The following is a 23,961-nucleotide window of genomic DNA, read 5'->3' as shown; positions in this document are numbered from 1 at the left end:
TATTTAAAATGCATACCTCTGCCATACTCAAGGAAACTTTATTGAAGAGATTATATTTATTTAAATGAAAAAAGTTGTTGCAAGTCCTGGAAGCCTTTTGTAACATTATCTCAAGTTTCTCACAGTAAGCAGGAAGAAGGAGATGTGATGACTTCTCCTCTATGTTACTGATACTCTAAAGAATTTGAGTTACTGTGGGTTGTAATGACAAATTATAAAAAATACATTCTGGGTTGTTGCTTTTGCAAAATCACAAAAGACATTATGTGTTTTACTTGCCCCCCACATATACAAGAAAGCGGCAAGAAATCCCCTATATGTTATTTGCTGAAGACATAAGACACCTCCTGCAGTTCCTCATCTGAGACTCAGAGTGCCGCTGTTGACCAACATAGTTCTCACACTGGAGCTGAAAATCCAGTGATTTTCTGCTTCTGCAATGTGATTGTTCAGTCACACAGAGCTGGGAAACAGCAGAACACAGGGACTTCCAAAGTGTTTTGCTGAGAAACAAAAACCTCTGCAAAATACAGACATTCAGCAGCAACTAGTAGCCTTCCTTATCATCCCTCATTGAGCTCTTCTGCATCCTAATGGGAATGTGAAACGCCTCATCAGCTCAACGGATCACAGAAAACAAGGATAAAGCACATATCCCTGCAAGAGGAATGGAAGATAGGCAGAAGGAAGACAGCAGATCCCTAAGAAGGCAAGTACCTCTCCTCTTACTATTCTCTCTGTGTGGTCAGATTGCCTCAGAGCACATTCATTATTCCATCCCTGAAGAAATGGAAAAGGGATCCATTGTGGGAAACCTGGCCAAAGACCTGAGACTGAATAACAGAGAAATAGGAAATGGCAATCTGCATATCCTTTCCCTAGGTAAAAAGCAATATTTCACTCTCAGTGCAGAAAATGGGAATTTGTATGTAAGGGAGAGGATTGATAGAGAGGAATTATGTGGTCAAACTGCAATCTGCTCCATCAATTTTGAAGTGGTGCTTGACAGCCCTATGAATATTTTTCATATAAATGTAGAGATCCAAGACATTAATGATAATGCACCATATTTTGTAAATGGGGATATCAAGCTGGAGATAAGTGAATCCTCTTTAAAAGGCACCACATTTCTCCTTGGACAAGCTGAAGATCCTGATCTTGGGGTGAATTCTCTGCAGAATTACAACCTTAGCACAAATCAGTATTTTATTCTGGAAGTGAGAGAAAGAAAGGATGGAAAGAAATATGCAGAATTAGTATTGAATAAACAGTTGGATCGGGAAAGTGAAGGCAGTTTCCAATTAATCCTTACGGCGCTGGATGGAGGGAAGCCTGCCAGAACTGGAACAGCCAAAACTTGGATCACCGTCATTGATGCAAATGACAACCCACCAGTCTTCACACAAAAAGTATACACAGTCAAGCTGAAAGAAAATGCCCCCAAAGGGTCTTCAGTGGTCCAGGTGAAAGCCACAGATAGAGATGAAGGTTCTTACGCTCAAATCAGCTATAATTTTAGTAACATCCCTGAAAGTGCTTGTCAGAAATTCTACTTGGATCCACAAGAAGGGACAATAACACTTAAAGAGGCTCTGGACTTTGAGGAAATAGAAGAATATGCAATGGCAGTGGAAGCAAGAGATGGGGGAGGATTAGTCGCTCAATGCAATGTTGAAATTTCACTCCTAGATGAGAATGACAATGCGCCAGAAGTGATTCTTGCCTCTTTATCCAGCCCCATCCCTGAAGACGCTGCAGTAGGAACCCTGGTAGCCCTTATCAATGTAAATGATAGAGACTCTGGAGACAATGGGAAGATTGCTTGTGATTTACAACACACTTTGCCATTCAAAATGGTATCAGCCTCCAATAATTATTATAAGCTTCTCACAGATGCCCCCTTGGACAGAGAAAGAACTCCAGAGTACAATATCACAGTCACAGCCACAGACAAAGGCAACCCCCCTCTTTCCACATACAAAACCATCACACTGCAGATCTCAGACATCAATGACAACTGCCCTGCCTTTGAGAAACCCTATTATACTGCCTATGTCCCAGAGAACAACCCTTCAGGCTCCTCCATTTTCAGGGTCAAAGCCTCCGACCCAGATGTGGACCAGAATGCTCAAATCACCTACTCCATTCGCAACAGCATCACTGAGGGGCTGCCTCTCTCGTCCTTCCTCTCCATTAATTCTGAGACTGGCACTATCTATGCTCAGCGCTCCTTTGACTATGAGCAAGTCAGGGAGTTTCAAGTGGAGGTGAGGGCCGAAGATGGAGGCTCCCCCCGCCTCAGCAGCAATGCCACCGTGAGAGTGTGTATTCTGGACCAGAATGACCAAAGCCCTCAGATTCTTTACCCTTCTCAAGGAGTAGAGGGCTCCTCCTTGTTTGAGATGGTGCCTCGCTCAGCAGAGGAGGGTTATCTGGTGACCAAGGTGGTGGCTGTGGATGCTGACTCTGGACACAACGCTTGGCTCTCCTACTATCTGCTCCAGGCAACAGAACCTGGGCTGTTCTCCATTGGTTCCCATACTGGGGAGATCAGGACCTCACGGGCATTTCTGGAAAGAGATGCTGTGAAGCAGAAGCTCGTCATCTTAGTCAAGGATAATGGGCAGCCACCACTATCCGCTACCGTGAGTCTCAACCTGGTGTTTGCTGAGAACTTCCAGGAGGCACTTCCAGAAATTAGCCACCAGCCCAGTGACTCCGAGTATCAATCGGATCTGCAGTTCTTCTTGGTGCTGGCCTTAGCTTTGATCTCCTTCTTATTCCTCCTGACAGTGATTCTGGCCATTCTCATGAAGATTCGGCGATCAGGGAACCCCAAATTCCTGCAGTGTTTTGCTCCTGTTCCCCATTCAAACAACACAGTCATTTTCCCACCAAACTATGAAGAAGGAACATTGCCATATTCCTATCAGCTATGTTTATCTTCCGAGTCCAGGGTACAGGAGTTCACCTTTCCAACACCCAATCTTCAAACCGCAGATAAGTCTAATGTGACTTTGACTGCCAATGGAGGCAATATCCTAAATTCTGAGATGGATAATGCTGATATGGTGAGTTTATTTTCAACGGTACATGGTTAACATTTTAAGCATTCTCTTTATGTCTATAGGCAACTAGTATATTTTAAGCTGATTTATCTGAGTTTTTTCATATAAACATTCAGTTCACATGAAGATGGGGCAGCTACCCCCTCTGCTTGAACCTCACAGGTGTACTTGAAGCTGAATGTCTGTACAGAACATGCTGTACAGGTGTTCTCAAATAGGCCTTTTCTTTGTCATCAGAAATCTTGCAAATGGAAGGGTCTATTGGTATGTGTACAGGCCTATTTGTAGATGTTCAGATCTTCAACTGAAATTGTGGAGATGAGTATGATCTTTCTTCATCCCCTCAACACATTCATCGGATGTGGATGTGGCATAAAGAAAATGCTATGTATGCCATCTAACCTTTATCTAATTTATCATTACTTCATTTTACTGATGAACTTCTGTTCTTCCACTTCATACCTTTAATGAAAAATGTGTTTGATAGAGATAAGGAGTGGGATGAGAGAGGGGGAGGAATGGGAGGGAGAGAGAGAGACATAGAGAGAGAGATGTACCTTATACCATCAGAAAGCTGTATATTTTGTTCTGCTTTAGGGCAGTGAAAATTAGAGGGTAGGGTCCCAACTACATGGCTTAATTTTAGAATAACATGTTTCAGGAAATACCTAAAATGATTCACCAAAGGTAGAACCAGCTTTAATAGTACTTTTATGTTTCTAAAGGTAAAGGTAAAGGGACCCCTGAACATTAGGTCCAGTCGCGGACGACTCTGGGGTTGTGGCGCTCATCTCGCTTTATTGGCTGAGGGAGCCGGCATACAGCTTCCGGGTCATGAGGCCAGGATGACTAAGCTGCTTCTGGCAAACCACAGCAGCGCAAGGAAACGCCATTCACCTTCCCGCCTATTTATCTACTTGCACTTTGATATGCTTTCGAACTGCTAGTTTGGCAGGAGCAGGGACCAAGCAATGGGAGCTCACCCCATCGCGGGGATTCAAACCGCCGCTCTTCTGATCAGGAAGCCCTGGGCTCTGTGGTTTAACCCACAGCACCACCCGCGTCCCTATGTTTCTAGTTCATTTTAAATGTGAAAACTGTATCACAAACATTTTAATAGTAACTCAGTATTATTTCCCCTTGCTTCTGAATACCCCCCAAGGTACTTCCTCATATAATCACTATATTTCAGATTGTGATTGGAGAAATAACGGTAGCAAAATATGGCTGAGGTTGTATTTGAGGTGTTTAAACAAATGTATTTTGTCAGCCAAATGAGAGCCAGATTAGTACTGCCAAGTTGCACACACTTGTCTCACTGCCTATGCCACCCACCACCTGGCTCTTGTTGGGCTTTCTGGAGCAACCACCCCATCACCATGCCTCCCTATGAGGAAGGTGAACTGCCTCACTCTGAGCAAGATAGCCCAGGAATATACCTGCATCACTACTGCTCTGGGGTTGTGGCGCTCATCTCACTTTACTGGCCGAGAGAGCAGGCGTACAGCTTCCGGGTCATGTGGCCAGCATGACTAAACCACTTCTGGCGAAACCAGAGCAGCGCACGGAAACGCCGTTTACCTTCCTGCAGGAGTGGTACCTATTTATCTACTTACACTTTGACGTGCTTTCGAACTGCTAGGTTGGCAGGAGCTGGGACCGAGCAATGGGAGCTCACCCCGTTGCGGAGATTCGAACAGCTGACCTTCTGATCGGCAAGTCCTAGGCTCTGTGGTTTAACCCACAGCGCCACCCGCATCCCTTAACTAAATCTAGAAGATAACAATTAGCCATTGCAGTAAAGCAGAGGCAGTCCATCACTCACTTGGGTCTCCTCCAAGGAAAGACACCCCCACTTCCTTTGAAGCAATATGTTCTTCTGCTTCCTTCTCAAAATCCACCTTATTGCAAACTGGGCCCTCAGAAGCCTGGTTTTATTTCTTTCTGGACAAAAGCTTCATAGCAAATTCCAAAATTGATTGAATGTAAGAAGGTGACATCTCTGAACAGCCTTTCCTTTCCTATACCAAGTGTATCTCTGTAGTTCATAGCAAGATGGTGGCAGGTCCAGGTTTGTCCTTTGTGGAGAGCAGTAGTCACTCTTCAGTTAACATGATTAAAGTTAGTCTCTTGAGTAATGGACCCATATCCTCAGGAGCATTGCTTGATGGCATTGCATTGCCCAAGCTGTGAGCTGTGCAAAATGACTTGAGGTGACCTATTTCCATCAGGAAGGCTTCCAGGAGCTTCCTTGCTTTTGTTGCAAAGTGAACCATGTGAGGAGAATCAGAACTTACAGGGTTAAACAGTTCTGAGTGACGTCTCACATTCTGAGGCGTGGTTATGTTCACATACGGGAGTCTTTCTCTGTGTGTGAGTTCTTTCGCTTTGACTGAGAGGCGAAAGATGCCGGCTCTGTCGTCGGGCTGATTTATGATGTTTTTCTACTCATTAAAGACTATTGGAGATTAGAAAGAAAGCCTGCGTTCAGTCTGATTCATTACCCACACAAGGCAACAGTTTTTCCCCGCTGCGTGAACTCTGCTAAAGCCTTAAGTAAGAGAGCCAAGGGAGCTGAAGTTATTTTCTATCGGCACGGACGTACAGTGGCGCAGGAAGAAACATGCCGGACGCCATTTTGACTCACAAACCACACTGAAGCAATTTTTAAAAAATCATAGTCAACATAGGTGTGTCTCCCAGGCTCTTGAACTAGGAGCCTGCAAACAAGCCACTGCCACCTAGTACAGCCTTTTCCTGCATAAGGAGGGCAGTAGATAAATGAAATGTTTGAGTGCCATTGAACATCGAAAAGAAGAAGAAAACATTTGAATTTTTGCACTTGTTTCATTGGAACAAATATTTTGATTTGGGGTGGGAAATTATTTGCCTTCAGATAATATTATTCTGATATCTTAGAAAGGCTATTTGTGTAACATAGAAAGAAGCAGTGGTGAGTGGGAGATTTATGAGTAGGTAAAAATTACTGGAAATGTTTTGAAATTGCATCTGGGATCCAAGTGAAATTGAAGCCATATTGATAAGACATAAGTAAAAATGTGCATGTTATTGTTACGTTTCCGAGCACAATTCAAAGTGTGGTGCTGACCTCTAAAGCCCTAAAGCTTTGGCCCTGCATACCTGAAGTAGCGTCTCCACCCCTATCATTCAGCCAAGACATAGATACAGCTCCAAGGGCCTTCTGGCAGTTCCCTTGCTGCAAGAAATGAAATTACAGGGAACCAGGCAGAAGGCCTTCTCGGTAGTTATGCCCGCCCTGTGGAATGCCCTCCCATCAGATGTCAAGCAAATAAACATCTGAAGGTAGACCTGTATAGGGAATGTTTTAATGTTTGATGTCTTACTGTGTTTTGATATGTTAGAAGTCACCCAGAGTGGCTGGAGCAACCTAGTCAAGTGTGTGGAATAATAATAATAATCTTCTTTCTTCTTCTTCTTCTTTCTTCTACTTTTTTGGCGATCACTCGTAGCTGAGTTAGATTGTCTTCCAAAACATAGTTTTAGCAGTGAGTCCGTAAGTCACTGTGGAGGCCAATTCTGGATCCACACATCCTTCCACAGTGGGGACACAGGTTTCTGGGTGGGAGTTGATCATGGTGAGGGTTTGCCAAGTCTGCCTTCCTCTTAGCTCATTTCTCCTTTTCGTCCTGTGTTCAAGTGTCTTCAAAGCCCAATTGAAGCACTCGCAGGCCAGTGTTTCCTAGTTGTTGGTGTTTATACTACATTTTTAAAGATTTACCTTGAGAGAGTCTTTAAACCTTATTTGTTGAAATAATCATAATCATAATTCAAAATAAAAAAGTGGGATAATAATGCTTGCATTCTGATTTCTGCTCTGCCAAGCTCAGGATTTTGTTTGGGTGCCAGTTCTTTTTGGACTAACTTGGGTGCCAATTCTTCATACTAAACTAACAGCAATATCACAGTCATTATTTTAGTCCATGAAAACTTGTGCCACATTTGCTTTAAGACACCACAAGACAATTCTGTTTTTATTTTGAAAGTTGATAACATGGATAAAAGGATGTTGACATGCAGCTGTAATTTGACAACATAAACGGTGGAGGACCAAAGACAACTCTCCTGGATGCTTCCCATTTGTGGTTGTCCTGGACACTCCAAAATATGAACACACCCAGGTTGCTTTTCAATTATAAGTTGAATGAGAAAGAATCCCTTGCAGTTCTCTGTCTGAGCCTCAGGATGTCAGTGTCAGCCAGTGTGGAAGCCACAGAGAAGATGCAGGAGACCCCTGGATAGTTGTTTCACCATTTCTGTACAGTAACAGCAGATCACAACAACCAAGCAATCTTGCTGGAAAGGACAGTAAAAATTTAAGAAGGAACTGATTTACCTAGGCAGAAATCCAGCTTAGTCTTTGTTGTGGAGATTCCTTGTGATCAGATGATAATTTGATCATTACAAGCTGAAAAAAGGAGACAGCTGTTTCTCAGGGATCTGTATGGATAGAAGAAACAAAAACAATGGAATGGCACTCAGAAGGCAAGTACTGCTTCTCTTATTTTTGCCTTTCTCCGGCTGGGCTGCCTCAGAGCAGATTCGTTATTCTATCCCTGAGGAGATGGCAAAGGGTTCGGTTGTGGGGAATCTTGCTGAGGATTTGGGACTGAATGCCAGAGATCTAGGAAGGCGCAATCTGCATGCTGTCTCTGTGAACAAAATGCAGTATTTCAGTATCAATGCAGAAAATGGAAATCTCTATGTAAATGACAGGATTGACAGAGAGGAAATCTGTGGCACAACTCCACTCTGTCTTGTTAATTTTGAGGTGGTAATGGAAAATCCCCTTAATATTTTTCATGTGACTATTACAATTCAAGATATAAATGACAATGCACCATTCTTTCTCAGTGGCAATATCAACTTAGAAACAAGCGAACTAACTTTGTTAGGAACACGGTTTTTCCTTGGGAAAGCTGAAGATCCTGACATTGGGATGAATGCTCTCCAGAATTACCACCTTAGCTCAAATCAGTATTTTACTCTGGATGTTAAAGAGACTCATGATGGAAATAAATTTGCAGATTTAGTGCTGCAGAAAGCACTAGATCGAGAGACTGAACAGACCCTTCACTTGATTATCACAGCGTTGGATGGGGGTGAACCTAGAAAAACTGGGACTGCCCAGATATGGATTAATGTCACAGATGCCAATGACAACCCCCCAGTTTTCACACAAGAGGTTTACAAGGTCATTTTGAGGGAAAGTGTTGCAGTTGGATCGCTTGTGCTCCAGGTTACAGCATCTGATAATGATGAAGGTTCATACGCCCAAATCAGGTATCATTTTAGCAATATACCACAGAATGCCAACAAGAAATTCAGTCTAGATCCTTTGAATGGCTCAATCCTACTTATAGGGTTATTGGACTTTGAAGATATCAGTGAATATACTATATCAGTAGCAGCCAAAGATGGTGGTGGATTAGTGACACATTGCAAAGTTGAAATAAGCGTTCGTGATGAGAATGATAATGCCCCAGAAGTTACTTTAGCCTCCATGTTTAGCCCAGTTCCGGAAGATTCTATGTCAGGAACAGTCATTGCTCTGATCAATGTAAATGACAGAGATAGTGGAGATAATGGAAAGGTTACTTGCTACCTACAAGATGATTTACCCTTCAAAGTTCTTCCGTCATCTAACAATTACTTCAAGCTCCAGACAGACAGTCCTTTGGACAGAGAAATAGTTCCTGCATATAATATTACAATCACAGCAATTGATAAAGGAACTCCACCTCTTTCCACACACAAAACAATCTCACTACAGATCTCAGATATCAATGACAATGCCCCTACATTTCAGAAATCATCCTACAACATCTACGTGCCAGAAAACAATCCTTCAGGTGCCCCCATTTTCACCATCAAAGCTTCTGATCCTGATACGGATCAGAGCTCAAGGATCACATACTCCATCCTCAACAGCAACATCGAGGAGCTTCCCATCTCCTCCTATATCTCCATTAATTCTGAGACTGGCATCATCTATGCCCAGAGATCCTTTGACTATGAACAATTCAGAGAGTTTCGGGTGCAAGTGAAGGCCCAAGATGGAGGTTCTCCCCCTCTCAGCAGCAATGTGACCATCAGGGTGTTTGTTCTTGACAGGAATGATAACAGCCCTCGTATCCTGTCCCCCTCACAAGAAGCCAAGGGCTCAGCCTTGTTTGAGATGGTGCCTCGTTCGGCCGAGGCAGATTATCTTGTCACCAAGGTGGTGGCCGTGGATGCAGATTCTGGACACAATGCCTGGCTCTCCTACCACCTCACTCAGGCCACTGAGCCAGCACTCTTCACAGTTGGTTTTCATACTGGAGAGATCAGGACAGCCAGGGCCTTTGTGGAGAGAGACGCTGTGAAACAGAGACTGGTCATTATGGTGAAGGATAACGGGCAGCCGTCTCTCTCGGCCACCATTACTCTGAACCTGGTGTTTGCTGAGAACTTTCAGGAGGCCCTTCCGGAAATGAAGAGCCAACCCAGCAGCTCAGAGTATCAGTCTGACCTGCAGTTCTACTTGGTGCTGGCCTTAGCTGTGATCTCCTTCTTGTTCCTCTTGACTGTCATTCTGGCCGTTACAATGAAGCTCCGTCAATCAGGGCATCCCAGGTTCCTACAGTGCTTTGGTCCTGTTCCCCATTCCAAGAATGGTGCCATCTTCCCACCCAACTTTGAAGATGGGACTTTGCCCTATTCCTACCAGCTGTGTCTGTCTTCTGAGTCCAGGAAAAATGAGTTTGCCTTCCTGACACCCAATGTTCAGATGGTAAACAATATTCTTGGCAGTGAGAAACCTGCTGTGCCTTTTACAGGCAACGGAGAAAATAATTGTCAAGCTGAGATGAATAAAGATGAAGAGGTAAGAATTGTTATCCAGAATTATTTGTGTAAGCCATGGTGTTTTTCAATGAGCAAAATCCAGCAGAATGCCTCCATACTTTTGTGGAAATTGTCATAGTTTGTCTTCTTTTTACTCAGCATTCACACAATACTGTTACAAAATCAGTAACACCTTTTCCACCTTTTCTTAGTGGATGGAAGGGTAACAATTTTTTTTTAGAAAAATAGCACAAGCTCCGTGGCAATTCTTCTCTCTCTCTCTCTCTTTCTTTCTCTCTCTCTCTGTGTGTGTGTGTGTGTGTACAGGGAAATGGAGATGGTAAATTGGCCTTTATTTGTATCAGTTCTCTCCTTTGTAATTGATGTATATAATATTACTGAGAGCAGAAGTCTTTAGTCTCTCTCTCTCTCACACACACACACACACACACAGAGAGAGAGAGAGAGAGAGAGAGGGAGCGCTAGCTAGCTAGCTAGCTTGTGGTGACCAGCTGAATTATTCTTGTGTCTCTGAAGTGAAGCTTCAGAAATAAAGTGTATGAGTCATGTGTTTTTAGGACTATGATGATAATATCGGTGAGAAGCAATTTGACTGTCAGTAACCAACTCCTCTCTTTGGAAGAATAATTCTAGAATTTTGTTGTGAAACCATCTAGGCCTGGGGCTTTATGTATTTTTTTGGTTTTGAGGACAGTCTCTATTTCCACTGGGATGATAGGACTGTCCAATGAACTCTTGTTCGTCTTCTGTTACAGTTGGCATGGGCAGTCCTGTCAGGTGGTTCTTGATTCCCTGTTGGGGTGGGTTGTGGGAGGTGTATAGGTTGGAGTAGAATTCAGTGAATTCTGACTCCAGTCCTATGCACACTTTATCTAAATGTGCCCCAGACTGTGGTGTGCCTGGATGTCAACATATCTGTAGGAAGCTAAGGTAAAGGTAAAGGAACCCCTGACCATTAGGTCCAGTCGCGGATGACTCTGGGGTTGTGGTGCTCATCTCGCTTTATTGGCCGAAGGAGCCGGTGTACAGCTGTGGCCAGCATGACTAATCCGCTTCTGGTGAACCAGAGCAGCGCACAGTAATGCCGTTTACCTTCCCACCGGAGTGGTACCTATTTATCAACTGGCACGTTGATGTGCTTTTGACCTGCTAGGTTGGCAGGAGCAGGGACTGAGCAACGGGAGCTCACCCCGTCGCGGGGATTTGAACTGACGACCTTCTGATCAGCAAGCCCTAGGCTCTGTGGTTTAAGCCACAGCACCACCCGTGGAAAGCTAAGGGCTTTCCCAAATATGAGCATTGCTTTTGTGTCTGCATTAATCTTTCCTCTATATAAGGAGCTATTTAAGAGAACTGTAGAATTGTAGAGTTGGAAGGGTCAATTATGAATCCAGCCCAGTGTTCTCAAGCATGACTAGGAGAGGCTGTCCAAGCTCTGTTGCTATCTGATGGCTTTTACATATTATTTGTGTGTGATGCTGGTTTACTTTTAGGATACATGCAAGCAAAGCAGCTTGTAGAATTCTGCATGCTAGGGGTGGGGGGGAAATGCCAAGCTGATTATTTTATGAACTAAAAAGTTACTGTTTGGATGAACTTTAACTGAACTATTTTGTAAAATTACAAACTTCTTTGGACAGGATGAACTAGAACTACTTCCTTTTAAAAATGAACTGTTGATCCCCCACATAGTATTTGCTTTTTCTAAACATGTAGATTGTCATAGTGGAAGGGTATGATGTCTTGACAATTACTACTTCAATATCACCCTACTTTATCCAGCACCCCACAGTTTAGCATTCTGACCATTGTCTATTCAGCTTATGAAGTTGCACTTGTCAGTATTTTAAAGGAGGATCAAGGATGAAATCTAATTCTTTCAGTGATATCATCCTTGACAAAATTGTTGTAAAGTGGAAAGCTCAGTAAATGGAGTTCCTGATAGACAAACTTGTTGTAAAGTGGAAAGCTCAGTAAATGGACATTTATGAGGTTTTTGAAGACTATGTTCTACTCAGACTACACAAATGGTATATAATGGTAGTAAGTTAGCCATACTTCAATTTCAAGGCATATGTCAGATTTGAGCTGCAAATTTCTGTGAAGCGCACTTTATCAGCAAATCCAGGTTTTCTACTCTTAACGTGTAACTATTCTAGGAACTTAAAAAATAAATTTCTACACAAATGGTAACATTTCTCAAGCAGATGAGAAAGTTACAGATTTCAATTTGAAAATGTGGTGAGTGCTGTAATTTTTTTATTCTCCCCATTTATATCCTACCTGATCTTTCTAAAACAAGTAAAGAAAAGGGGGAGGAGGTGGGATAAATTCCACATTAAGTGTGTGTGTGTGTAGTGTAGTGTATTATTGCTGGTGTGTAGTGTAGTGTATTATTGCTGGTTATTTTCTACTACTACTTTTTGGATGCCGGTGAGTTGTGGCCTATCCTACAGATAAAACACATCAACAAATTTCTAAAGCTATGTTATTTACCCAAATATTCCTGAAAATTGATACACATCAATATGTAAATGACAAAACAAATCTCTTCCATGTTATCTGTGACAAAACCTCTTGCAGTTCCTCATCTAAGACTCAGAGTGCCGCTGTTGACCAACATAGTTCTCACACTGGAGCTGAAAATCCAGTGATTTGCTGCTTCTGCAATGTGATTGTTCAGTCACACAGAGCTGGGAAACAGCAGAACACAGGGACTTCCAAAGTGTTTTGCTGAGAAACAAAAACCACTGCAAAATATAGAAATTTGGCAGCAGCCAGCCTTGTTTTATCATCTTTTATTGAGCTCTTCTGCATCCTAATGGGAATGTGAAACGCCTCATCAGCTCAACTGATTACAGAAAACAAGGATAAAGCACATATCCCTGCAAGAGGAATGGAAGATAGGCAGAAGGAAAACAGCAGATCCCTAAGAAGGCAAGTACCTCTCCTCTTATTATTCTCTCTGTGTGGTCAGATTGCCTCAGAAAACATTCATTATTCCATCCCTGAGGAAATGGAAAAGGGATCCATTGTGGGAAACCTAGCCAAAGACCTGAGCCTGAATAATGGAAAAATAGGAAATGATAATCTGCGTATCCTTTCCCTAGGTAAAAAGCAATACTTCACTCTCAGTACAGAAAATGGAAATCTGTATGTAAAGGAAAGGATTGATAGAGAGGAATTATGTGGGCAAACTGCATTCTGCTCCATCAATTTTGAAGTGGTGGTTGGAAGTCCTATGAATATTTTTCATATAACTGTAGAGATTCAAGACATTAATGATCATGCACCACATTTTGTAAATGGGGATATCAAGCTGGAGATAATTGAATCCTCCTTACCAGGCACCACATTTCTCCTTGGACAAGCTGAAGATCCTGATCTTGGAGTGAATTCTCTCCAGGATTACAACCTTAGCACAAATCCATACTTTATTCTGGAAGTGAGAGAAAGAAAGGATGGAAATAAATATGCAGAATTAGTATTGAATAAACAGTTAGATCGGGAAAGTGAAAGCAGTTTCCAATTAATCCTTACGGCGTTGGATGGAGGGAAGCCTGCCAAAACTGGAACAGCCAAAATTTGGATCACCGTCATTGATGCAAATGACAACCCACCAGTCTTCACTCAAAAAGTATACGCGGTCAAGCTGAAAGAAAATGCCCCCAAAGGGTCATCAGTGGTCCAGGTGAAAGCCACAGATAGAGATGAAGGTTCAAATGCCCAGATAAACTATAGTTTTAGTAACATCCCAGAAAGTGCTCGTCAGAAATTCTACTTGGATCCACAAGATGGGACAATTATAGTTAAGGAGGTTCTGGACTTTGAGGAAACAGAAGGATATGTAATGGCAGTGGAAGCAAGAGATGGGGGAGGATTAGTCGCTCAATGCAATGTTGAAATTTCACTCCTAGATGAGAATGACAATGCGCCAGAAGTGATTCTGGCCTCATTATCCAGCCCCATCCCTGAAGACTCTGCAGTAGGAACCCTGGTAGCCCTTATCAATGTAAATGATAGAGACTCTGGAGACAATGGGAAGATTACTTGTGACATACAACACACTTTGCCATTCAGGATGGTGTCAGCCTCCAATAATTATTATAAGCTTCTCACAGATGCCCCCTTGGACAGAGAAAGAACTCCAGAGTACAATATCACAGTCACAGCCACAGACAAAGGCAACCCCCCTCTTTCCACATACAAAACCATCACACTGCAGATCTCAGACATCAATGACAACTGCCCTGCCTTTGAGAAACCCTATTATACTGCCTATGTCCTAGAGAACAATCCTTCAGGCTCCTCCATTTTCAGGGTCAAAGCCTCCGACCCAGATGTGAACCAGAATGCTCAAATCACCTACTCTATTCGCAACAGCATCACTGAGGGGCTGCCTCTCTCGTCCTTCCTCTCCATTAATTCTGAGACTGGCACTATCTATGCTCAGCGCTCCTTTGACTATGAGCAAGTCAGGGAGTTTCAAGTGGAGGTGAGGGCCGAAGATGGAGGCTCCCCCCGCCTCAGCAGCAATGCCACCGTGAGAGTGTGTATTCTGGACCAGAATGACCAAAGCCCTCAGATTCTTTACCCTTCTCAAGGAGTAGAGGGCTCCTCCTTGTTTGAGATGGTGCCTCGCTCAGCAGAGGAGGGTTATCTGGTGACCAAGGTGGTGGCTGTGGATGCTGACTCTGGACACAACGCTTGGCTCTCCTACTATCTGCTCCAGGCAACAGAACCTGGGCTGTTCTCCATTGGTTCCCATACTGGGGAGATCAGGACCTCACGGGCATTTCTGGAAAGAGATGCTGTGAAGCAGAAGCTCGTCATCTTAGTCAAGGATAATGGGCAGCCACCACTATCTGCTACTGTGAGTCTCAACCTGGTGTTTGCTGAGAACTTCCAGGAGGCACTTCCGGAAATTAGCCACCAGCCCAGTGACTCCGAGTATCAATCTGATCTACAGTTCTTCTTGGTGCTGGCCTTAGCTTTGATTTCATTCTTATTCCTCCTGACAGTGATTTTGGCCGTTCTCATGAAGATTCGGCGATCAGGGAACCCCAAATTCCTGCAGTGTTTTGCTCCTGTTCCCCATTCAAACAACACGGTCATTTTCCCACCAAACTATGAAGAAGGAACATTGCCATATTCGTATCAGCTGTGCTTATCGTCTGAGTCCAGGGTACAGGAGTTCACCTTTCCAACACCCAATCTTCAAACTGCAGGGAATGTTTCATGCAACACTCAGTCTGATGCACCTTTGACTGCCAATGGAGACAATATCCTAATTTCTGAGATGGATAGAGCTGATATGGTGAGTTGTTTTTTTCAACAGAACATAGTGAACAGATTCTGCATTCCCTGCATATCAATATATTTTAAGCTCACTCATCTCGGAGAGTTTTCTTTTCAGCAGTATCTGCTACTACACAATTGGTGCCTTTTTTTTCTTACTGAGATTTAATATTTGAAAGTATGTTATAGTAATCAGTTTACTCTTTCATCTTTGTATATACAGGTAATATAGTTTAATTAATTATTTCATTCCCTCTGATTCCCATTTGGATATTTGTATTCACTTTATCCTTTTTCCCTAATCTTGATCTTCATGAATTCAGCTGAATGTCCCTATAGAACCAACACAATGCTGCAAATGGTGGGGTCTCTTGGCATATGTAAGGGACGAGGTGTATGCAATTTGTAAGTTTGCAAACTTGCTTCAGAACTTTAGCTGAAATTTTGGAGGTCTTTACTGAATATTTTTTGTGCTTTGAATGTTACAGATTAACAAGTGGGGTCTGGTTTCAGCCAGCTTTTTCCATAATATCCTATTCCTCCTCCTCCCCTGTTTTATACTTTTCTCCTGCAACAGGCATTGAGCATTGTGTTTCTACTGAGCATGCTCTGCTGTCTTTGGTCAGTTTGGGTTTCACCTTTTCTTGTTTTTTTGTACTTCTGTAAAACTGGAGGTTCCCTCAAGACTACGGACACACTTGGTCCATCAAGCTCAGTACTGTCCACACTAACTAGCAACAGCTCTCCAGGTCTTCAGACAGAAGACCTTTGCTTTCCTACCTCAAGATTCTGAGGATTGAACTTTGAACCCTCTGAAGGAAAAGCAGACTCTCTACCACTGAGCTATGACCTTTCTGCTTTTTGAACTGGAACATCACTAGCCCAAAGCTCAAGCCTCGGCCTGTCATGAATGAATGCATTGTGATAGTCACAGACCATAGCAATGTATTGAGAGTAATGAAATGAAAGGCAAAGTGAATTAGCACTTCCATATAAAATCCACATACCCCAAGTTGACATAGGAAATGATACAAAACAATAAGGAAATTTAAATAATCTTAAACATAAGATATATCAGTACAACAAAATTAATCATACAAGATTAATAATCTAAAGCATTGGACTATAAATTAAAATCTAGTCAGTCAAATAAGTGTAATTATTCCCTTTTCCAACTAATGTCTTCATGTGCCTTATACAGTGGTACCTCAGGTTAAGAACATAATTCGTTCCGGAGGTCTGTTCCTAACCTGAAACTGTTCTTAACCTGAAGCACCACTTTAGCTAATAGGGCATCCTGCTGCCGCTGTGCCACTGCTGCACGATTTCTGTTCTCATCTTGAAGCAAGGTTCTTAACCCAAGGTACTATTTCTGGGTTAGCGGAGTCTGTAACCTGAAGCGTATGTAACCTGAAGCGTATGTAACCTGAAGCGTATGTAAGCCGAGGTCCCACTGTAATTTCTACAGCTGGTATAAATGTGACATGCTTTTTGAAGTACAGGGCACTCAATCACAGATAAAGACAAACAGATAAAGACGAAAACCAAAGAAAGTTGGGACTGATAGATCTATCTTTGATGAATCAATAATTATCCCCACTATTTGCTCATTTTGGGGTACAAATCCAGGGATTAGTTCAGTATTATTTCTTCCGAAATAGTTGTGCAATAGGTGCAATTCTTGATATGTCCTTTATAGCAAATTTGCTTCCCATAGGATCTACATAATTTTCTGTTTAACATGGTGTAGCATATAGATTTTGTATAATATGTGGAATTGTATAATGTAGATACTATTTAGCTCTACTTGGGTCTAGAGCACTGGATACCACCCATGGTATCTAGTATTTAAGAAGGGGAAACCTTTGTAACACGCAGTAAGTGAATCTAATATTGCCCATGAAATAATGCCACGGGGGATCATTAAATCCTGGAAATGATATGTCAAGAAGGCACACTGATTTGTTCTTATCCATAAAATATAGGTGTGGGGGGGGACTAATGTGCTCTGGTGTTGGGATGGAGTAGGGAAAGGGGAGAAGGAATGCTGACTGAGGGATACATACCTGTCTTTCAAAGATTTGCTTTGGGATAACGTTGTAACTGCTAGTTGACTTAAATATCACAAGGAACCACAATGTCAGAAGTGATGATACAAGTACTCTTGAACAAAACAGATTATCTTGACCCATTTCAATCTGCTTTCAGGCCTTGGTTATGGGTCTGAATTGACCTTTGTCACTCTGATGGGTGATCTTTACTAGGGGAAGTACAGGGGAAGTATAATCCTTTTAACCTTACCTGGTTTCTCAGTGGCTTTTGACACAATTACCTTTCTATCTTTCTGAATTGACTTAATGGGATGGGTACTGGAGACACTGTTTAACAAAGGTTCTGATTCTATTTCCAGAGTTGGTTTCTGAAAACAGCCTTGGGTGATTGTCTTTGAGCCCGCTGGCAGTTGTGCTGATGGGTGCCACAGGGTACCATTTTGTCTTCAGTGCTGTTTGACATCTATATATGAAGCCTCTGGAGACAGTCATTGAGAAATTTGGGGCAATGTGTCATCAGCATGCTGATGATGCTGAGCTCTACTTCTCTGTAACTTCTGAATCAGAAGCGGTTGTGCAAGCCCTGGACTAGTGCCTAGGCTTAGTGTTCAGCTGAATGATGGCCAACAAAACTCTGAATCCTGGCAAGACCGAGGAGCTTTGAGTGGGTGTCCCTGAGGCTGGATAACTGGTCAGTTGTTTGCTTTGTATGGGGTCCTCCTAAAATGGCAGATACATAGTCTGGGGGTGCTACTATATCAATATTTGTCACTAGAGGCCCAGGTGACCAGAATTCTACAGTCAAGGAATCCTCCTGTCACCTGGTAACACCTTTTCTTTCTCAAAGCCAATGTTGTTGTTTTTTAGGAGGAAGGAAGAAACTAACAAGAATAGGAGAGCAAAAGCTCTGGTTTCTAATCAAACACTAAAAAACCCTATCTGTGTTTGTTTTGTTTTCGTTTGACACACTTTGGTTTATGTTTGTGTTCTATAGGACAGCTGAGATCATTGTCAGCTCATAGGTTTATTCTGATTTATTTGGGGGAAATATCCCTTCTAATAAAACTGAAAAAAGCAAGAGATCTGTGGTTGGGTAAACTTATCTGTTACATTTTGAGATTATATCTTTGGCATCAAAGCAGAAATCACAGATATCAGCAACAATTGCCCATGTTTCTATTAGGGAAATGCAAAATAAGATCAATGGGATATCAACGCTGGGATATCAGTGCCGTAGTTCTAGTTTCCATTCTATGAAGCTTAGTTAAGTTTCTCTTTTAGTACAAATTATTTCCAGACAAAACAGTGCAACAATCACTGTAGTAAAACCCCTTAAAGTAAAAGCCACTGAAGAGGTAATTCAAAAAGAGAAAGGAAAAAAGAAATACTGGCTCATAAATTGTGGAAGCAGATCCTTGTATAAAAGGAAAGTTGCACTTGGAGAAACACAGAATCATATCAGAGGAGATTCCCACCCCAGTGCTAAGCCCTGCAGGAAAGAGAGAATCCCCAATATATGACTGTCCTGGCTCTGCTTGAATAACTGCAGCAAAGGAGCTCCATTGCTGAACAGCTCTTAGCATTGGGATGTTTCTCCTTCACATTCCAAAATATAATACCCAAACTGCTGTTCTATTTTCAACTACAGTAAATTAGAAAAAAATCCCTTGTAGTTCTCCATTTGAGCCTCAGGGTGTCACTGTTGGCCAGTGTGGCAGCCAGACTGATAAGAGAAAAGATCCACGCATGTGTTTCCTAAGGAGCAACTGTTTAATCATTGCTGTGCAAGTTGGACAAGCAGCACAGCACAAAGACAGAGCAATCCTGCTAGAAAGGAAAAGAAAGTTCAACTACTTTCTATAAACATTAAGAAGAAAGGCAGCTTATTTTTCCTTATGGTGATCCTGCACCTTGATGGGGCTTTGATCTGATCTGCAAAAGGAAGCAGCTAATTTGTTGTAAAGCCAGATGGACAGAAGGCACAAAGACAATGGCAGAGCGCTCAGAAGGCAAGTACTGCTTCTCTTACTTTTGTCGCCTTCCTGCTGGGCTGCCTCAGAGCCAATTCGTTATTCTATCCCTGAGGAGATGGCAAAGGGTTCGATTGTGGGGAATCTGGCCAAGGATTTCGGACTGAATACAAGGGATCTTGCAAAGCGCAATCTGCATGCGGTGTTTGTGAACAAAATGCAGTATTTCAGTATTAATGCAGAGAATGGAAACCTCTATGTAAGTGACAGAATAGATAGGGAGCAGCTATGTGACATAACTCCCATTTGCGTAGTAAATTTTGAAGTGGTAGTTGAAAATCCCCTCAATATCTTCCATTTAACTATAGCAATTCAGGACATTAATGATAATGCACCACTGTTTCCCAATGACAACATCAACTTGGAGACAAGTGAACTTACTGTACCAGGCGCACGATTTCTCCTTGGGAAAGCTGAAGATCCCGACATTGGGATGAATTCCCTCCAGAATTACCAGTTGAGCACCAATCGGTACTTCACTTTGGAAGTTAGAGAAATGGAAGATGGAAGTAAAAATGCAGAACTGGTGTTGCAGAAATCTTTGGATCGGGAAAGTGAGCACTCTCTTCACTTGATCCTTACAGCCTTGGATGGGGGGGAACCCAGAAAAACGGGGACTGCCCAGATATGGATTAATGTCACAGATGCCAATGACAACCCACCAGTTTTCACTCAAGAAGTGTACAAGGTCAGTGTGCATGAAGAAGCTCCTGTTGGGTCCTTTGTGCTCCAAGTTGTAGCCTCTGACAAAGATGATGGTTTAAACGCCCAGATCAGATATGAATTCAGCAACATTCCAGTGAATGGACAAAAGAAATTTGGTCTGGATCCAGTTGATGGCATAATCTCCCTTCTGCAGATGTTGGATTTTGAGGAAACAAGAAGATATACTATGACAGCAGCAGCAAAGGATGGAGGTGGATTGGTGACACACTGCAACATTGAAATAACTGTGCTTGATGGGAATGATAATGCCCCAGAGGTGACTTTAGCCTCCATGTTCAGCCCTGTTCCTGAGGATTCTCTGCCGGGAACTGTCATTGCTCTGATCAATGTGAATGACAAAGATAGTGGTGATAATGGAAAGGTTACTTGCTACTTACAAGATGGTTTACCCTTCAATATTCTTCCCTCATCTAATAATTACTTCAAACTCCAGACAGACAGTCCTTTGGACAGAGAAATAGCTCCTTCATATAATATTACAATCACAGCCACTGATAGAGGAACTCGGCCTCTTTCCACACACAAAACAATCTCACTACAGATCTCGGATATCAATGACAATGCCCCTACTTTTCAGAAATCATCCTACAACCTCTATGTGCCAGAAAACAATCCTTCAGGTGCCTCCATTTTCACCATCAAAGCCTCTGATCCCGACATGGACCAGAACTCACGGATCACATACTCCATCCTCAAAAGAAACATCGAGGAGCTTCCCATCTCCTCCTATATCTCCATTAATTCTGAGACCGGCACCATCTATGCCCAGAGATCCTTTGACTATGAACAATTCAGAGAGTTCCGGCTGCAAGTGAAGGCCCAAGATGGGGGTTCTCCCCCTCTCAGCAGCAATGTGAGCGTCAGGGTGTTTGTTCTTGACAGGAATGATAACAGCCCTCGTATCCTGTCCCCCTCACAAGAAGCCAAGGGCTCAGCCTTGTTTGAGATGGTGCCTCGTTCGGCCGAGGCAGATTACCTTGTCACCAAGGTGGTGGCCGTGGATGCAGATTCTGGACACAACGCCTGGCTCTCCTACCATCTGACTCAGGCCACTGAGCCGGCACTCTTCACGGTTGGTTCTCATACTGGAGAGATCAGGACCGCCAGGGCCTTTGTGGAGAGAGACGCTGTGAAACAGAGACTGGTCATTATGGTGAAGGATAACGGGCAGCCGTCTCTCTCGGCCACCATTACTCTGAACCTGGTGTTTGCTGAGAACTTTCAGGAGGCCCTTCCGGAAATGAAGAGCCAACCCAGCAGCTTGGAGTATCAGTCTGACCTGCAGTTCTACTTGGTGCTGGCCTTAGCTGTGATCTCCTTCTTGTTCCTCTTGACCGTGATTCTGGCCGTTACAATGAAGCTCCGTCAATCAGGGCATCCCAGGTTCCTACAGTGCTTTGGTCCTGTTCCCCATTCCAAGAATGGTGCCATCTTCCCACCCAACTTTGAAGATGGGACTTTGCCCTATTCCTACCAGCTGTGTCTGTCTTCTGAGTCCAGGAAGAATGAGTTTGCCTTCCTGACACCCAGTGTTCAGATGGTAGACAATATTATTGGCGGTGAAAAACCTGCTGTGCCTTTTACAGGCAATGAAGGAAACAATTTTCATTCTGAAAAGGCTAAGGATGAAGAGGTAAGCTTTATGTTTAGGAATTATTTGTATTGCACCTTTGATACCCTTCCCCACATTTCTGCAGAATTTTTTATTCTATTTTAGCAGTTATGGAATAAGATGAGATTGGTAAATGGAGAGTAGGAATAAAGTGACGATTCTCCTTACAGTGAGATGTAGAAGGTATAATCCTCCAAGAATGAGTATTGATCTTTTAAACGTGTTCATAAATGATCTAAAATTAGGAGTGAGCCATGATGTAGCCAAGTTTGCTAATCCCAAATAGTTCAGAGTGGTTAAAACAAGAAGGGGTTGCAAAGAGCTCGCAAAGGATCTCTCCAAACCACACTGAGTGAATGGACAGTAAAATGGCAAATGCAATTTAATGCGAACAAGTGTAAAGTGGGCTAAAAGAACTGTTGTTTCACATATATGCTTATGGGGATTAAACAGGAATGTGACCTTGGGGTCGTAGCAAACAGTTTGATGAAGATGTTGACATAGCGTGAGGCAGCTGTGAAAAAAAGAAAATAAATTTGGTATACTGTGTATAGTTCTGGTCAACTTACCTAAAAACCGGTAAGGTGGAGCTGGAAAATATGAACCAAAATTGGCAAGGGGATGGAGCCATTCACCCTTTTAATTTACTTGATACAGCTTACAGAAAAGGCAATTAAGTGAAGACATGGTATAGGTGTATATAATTATGTGTTGTATGGAAAGTGTGGATGGATAAGTGCCCCTTCCCCACATAACACTAAAACTAAGACACATCCAATGAAGCTGAATGTTGGAAGATTCAGGACAGACAGCAGAAAATACTTCTTCACACAGCACTGAGTTAAACTGCGGAGTTTGTTCCCATGAGAGGTAGTGATGTCCACTAACATGGATGGTTTTAAAAGGGAAATGGACACATTCATGGACAACATTGTTTCATGGCCTGCTAGCAATGGTGTCTAGGTTCTATCTCCATAGTTAGAGATAGTATGTCTCTGAATACCAGTTGTTGGGAATCAGAAGTGAGGAGAGTGCTGTTGCACTCAGGTCCCACTTTTGGGCTTCCTGTAGGCAACCAGCTGGCCGCAAGGAAAATAATATTCTGAACTAAATAGGACACTCGCCTGATTCAACATGCTCTTCTTATATTTTTATGCTAACCATGTGCTTCTAATTTATTCTATCTACAGAAGTTCTGTTAGCAAATGAAGAGACTGTGGATTTGTCTGTATTTTATGTCATAGCTATGTTTTGTGTAGATGTCAAGTTACTGAGGCTAAGAGTTTGGGGCTGAATTCAGCCAAGGAGGTGTGCCAAATGCAGGAGGTCTGAAATGAATGTGCACACACAGAAATGTTGAGGATGGGACTTATGTGTGCACCTGCACACACAAGCATACACATATATCGTCCCAAACACCTGTGATTTTGGTGAAGACTAAGAGCTGTTCCAAAATACAGTGGTGCCCCGCAAGACGAACGCCTCGCAAGACGGAAAACCCGCTAGACGAAAGGGTTTTCCGTTTTGGAGGCGCTTCGCAAAACGAATTTCCCTATGGGCTTGCTTCGCAAGATGAAAATGTCTTGCGAGTTCCTGCGAGTTTTTTTCCCTATTTCCCCCCCTTTTCCTAAGCCACTAAGCCGCTTATCAGCTGATCTGCTGATAAGCCGCTTAACAGCTGATTGCTAAAAGCCGCTAAACCGCTAATACCACTAATCCGCTAAGCTGTCAATGGGCTTGCTTCGCAAGACGAAAAAACCGCTATACGAAGAGCCTCACGGAATGGATTAATTTCGTCTTGCGAGGCACCACTGTAGTTACTTTTGTGTTTAATTTTTCTTCCAGTGTAGAAGGAGCTGCATTATATTGCTCAGCTCTCTATCCTGAGAAAGCTTTTAAATGAAGGTCCCATTCACTGAACGAAGCAATATGCGCATGCACTGTAAAGGTTCTACTTCTGAGGAAGACACACACACTTGAGCTATGTCACCATATTGTTCAGAATTTCATCAAAAGAATACAATACTGATCTGGAAGTTCAGAAAATAAACACGGATCTTCTAGTCCTCCTCTGAGTGTACCATTTCACAATGCATGCTTTCCTCTCCTACTCATAATAACGTGTTTACATTGGAGACAAGTCTTCTAGACTACATTCTCCTTCTCTCTACATCATGGGAAAAGTATAGTAAGTGATTTTACGAGACATTTAGGTAGCCATAGTAGTGCTAGATGATGCCTTGTCAAGTGCTGCTTTAGTATTCCACAACGTAATCTAGCATTCCACTGTT

General features: G+C 42.7%; 2 protein-coding genes across 2 annotated transcripts in view; both read left to right on the top strand.

Moving 5' to 3' along the window:
* LOC309349256 (uncharacterized protein) overlaps positions 1-23,961 on the top strand; it is a 224,951-nt gene that overhangs the window by 52,490 nt on the left and 148,500 nt on the right. The window lies entirely within an intron of this gene.
* The window catches only part of LOC309347825 (protocadherin gamma-B5-like), a 30,915-nt gene continuing 7,065 nt past the window's right edge, over positions 112-23,961 (top strand). Inside the window, exon 1 of the mRNA XM_081872675.1 lies at positions 112-3,071. Within this exon, the coding sequence (XP_081728801.1) occupies positions 669-3,071 (2,403 nt within the window). The 5' untranslated portion in view covers positions 112-668. The remainder of the gene's footprint in view (positions 3,072-23,961) is intronic.

Source organism: Podarcis erhardii (genome assembly GCF_964252035.2).
Source record: "Podarcis erhardii genome assembly, chromosome: 8".
NCBI classification, from domain to species: Eukaryota; Metazoa; Chordata; class Lepidosauria; order Squamata; family Lacertidae; genus Podarcis; species Podarcis erhardii.
The sequence above is the reverse complement of the archived record's forward strand: the minus strand, read 5'-3'. Positions and strand labels throughout refer to the sequence as shown.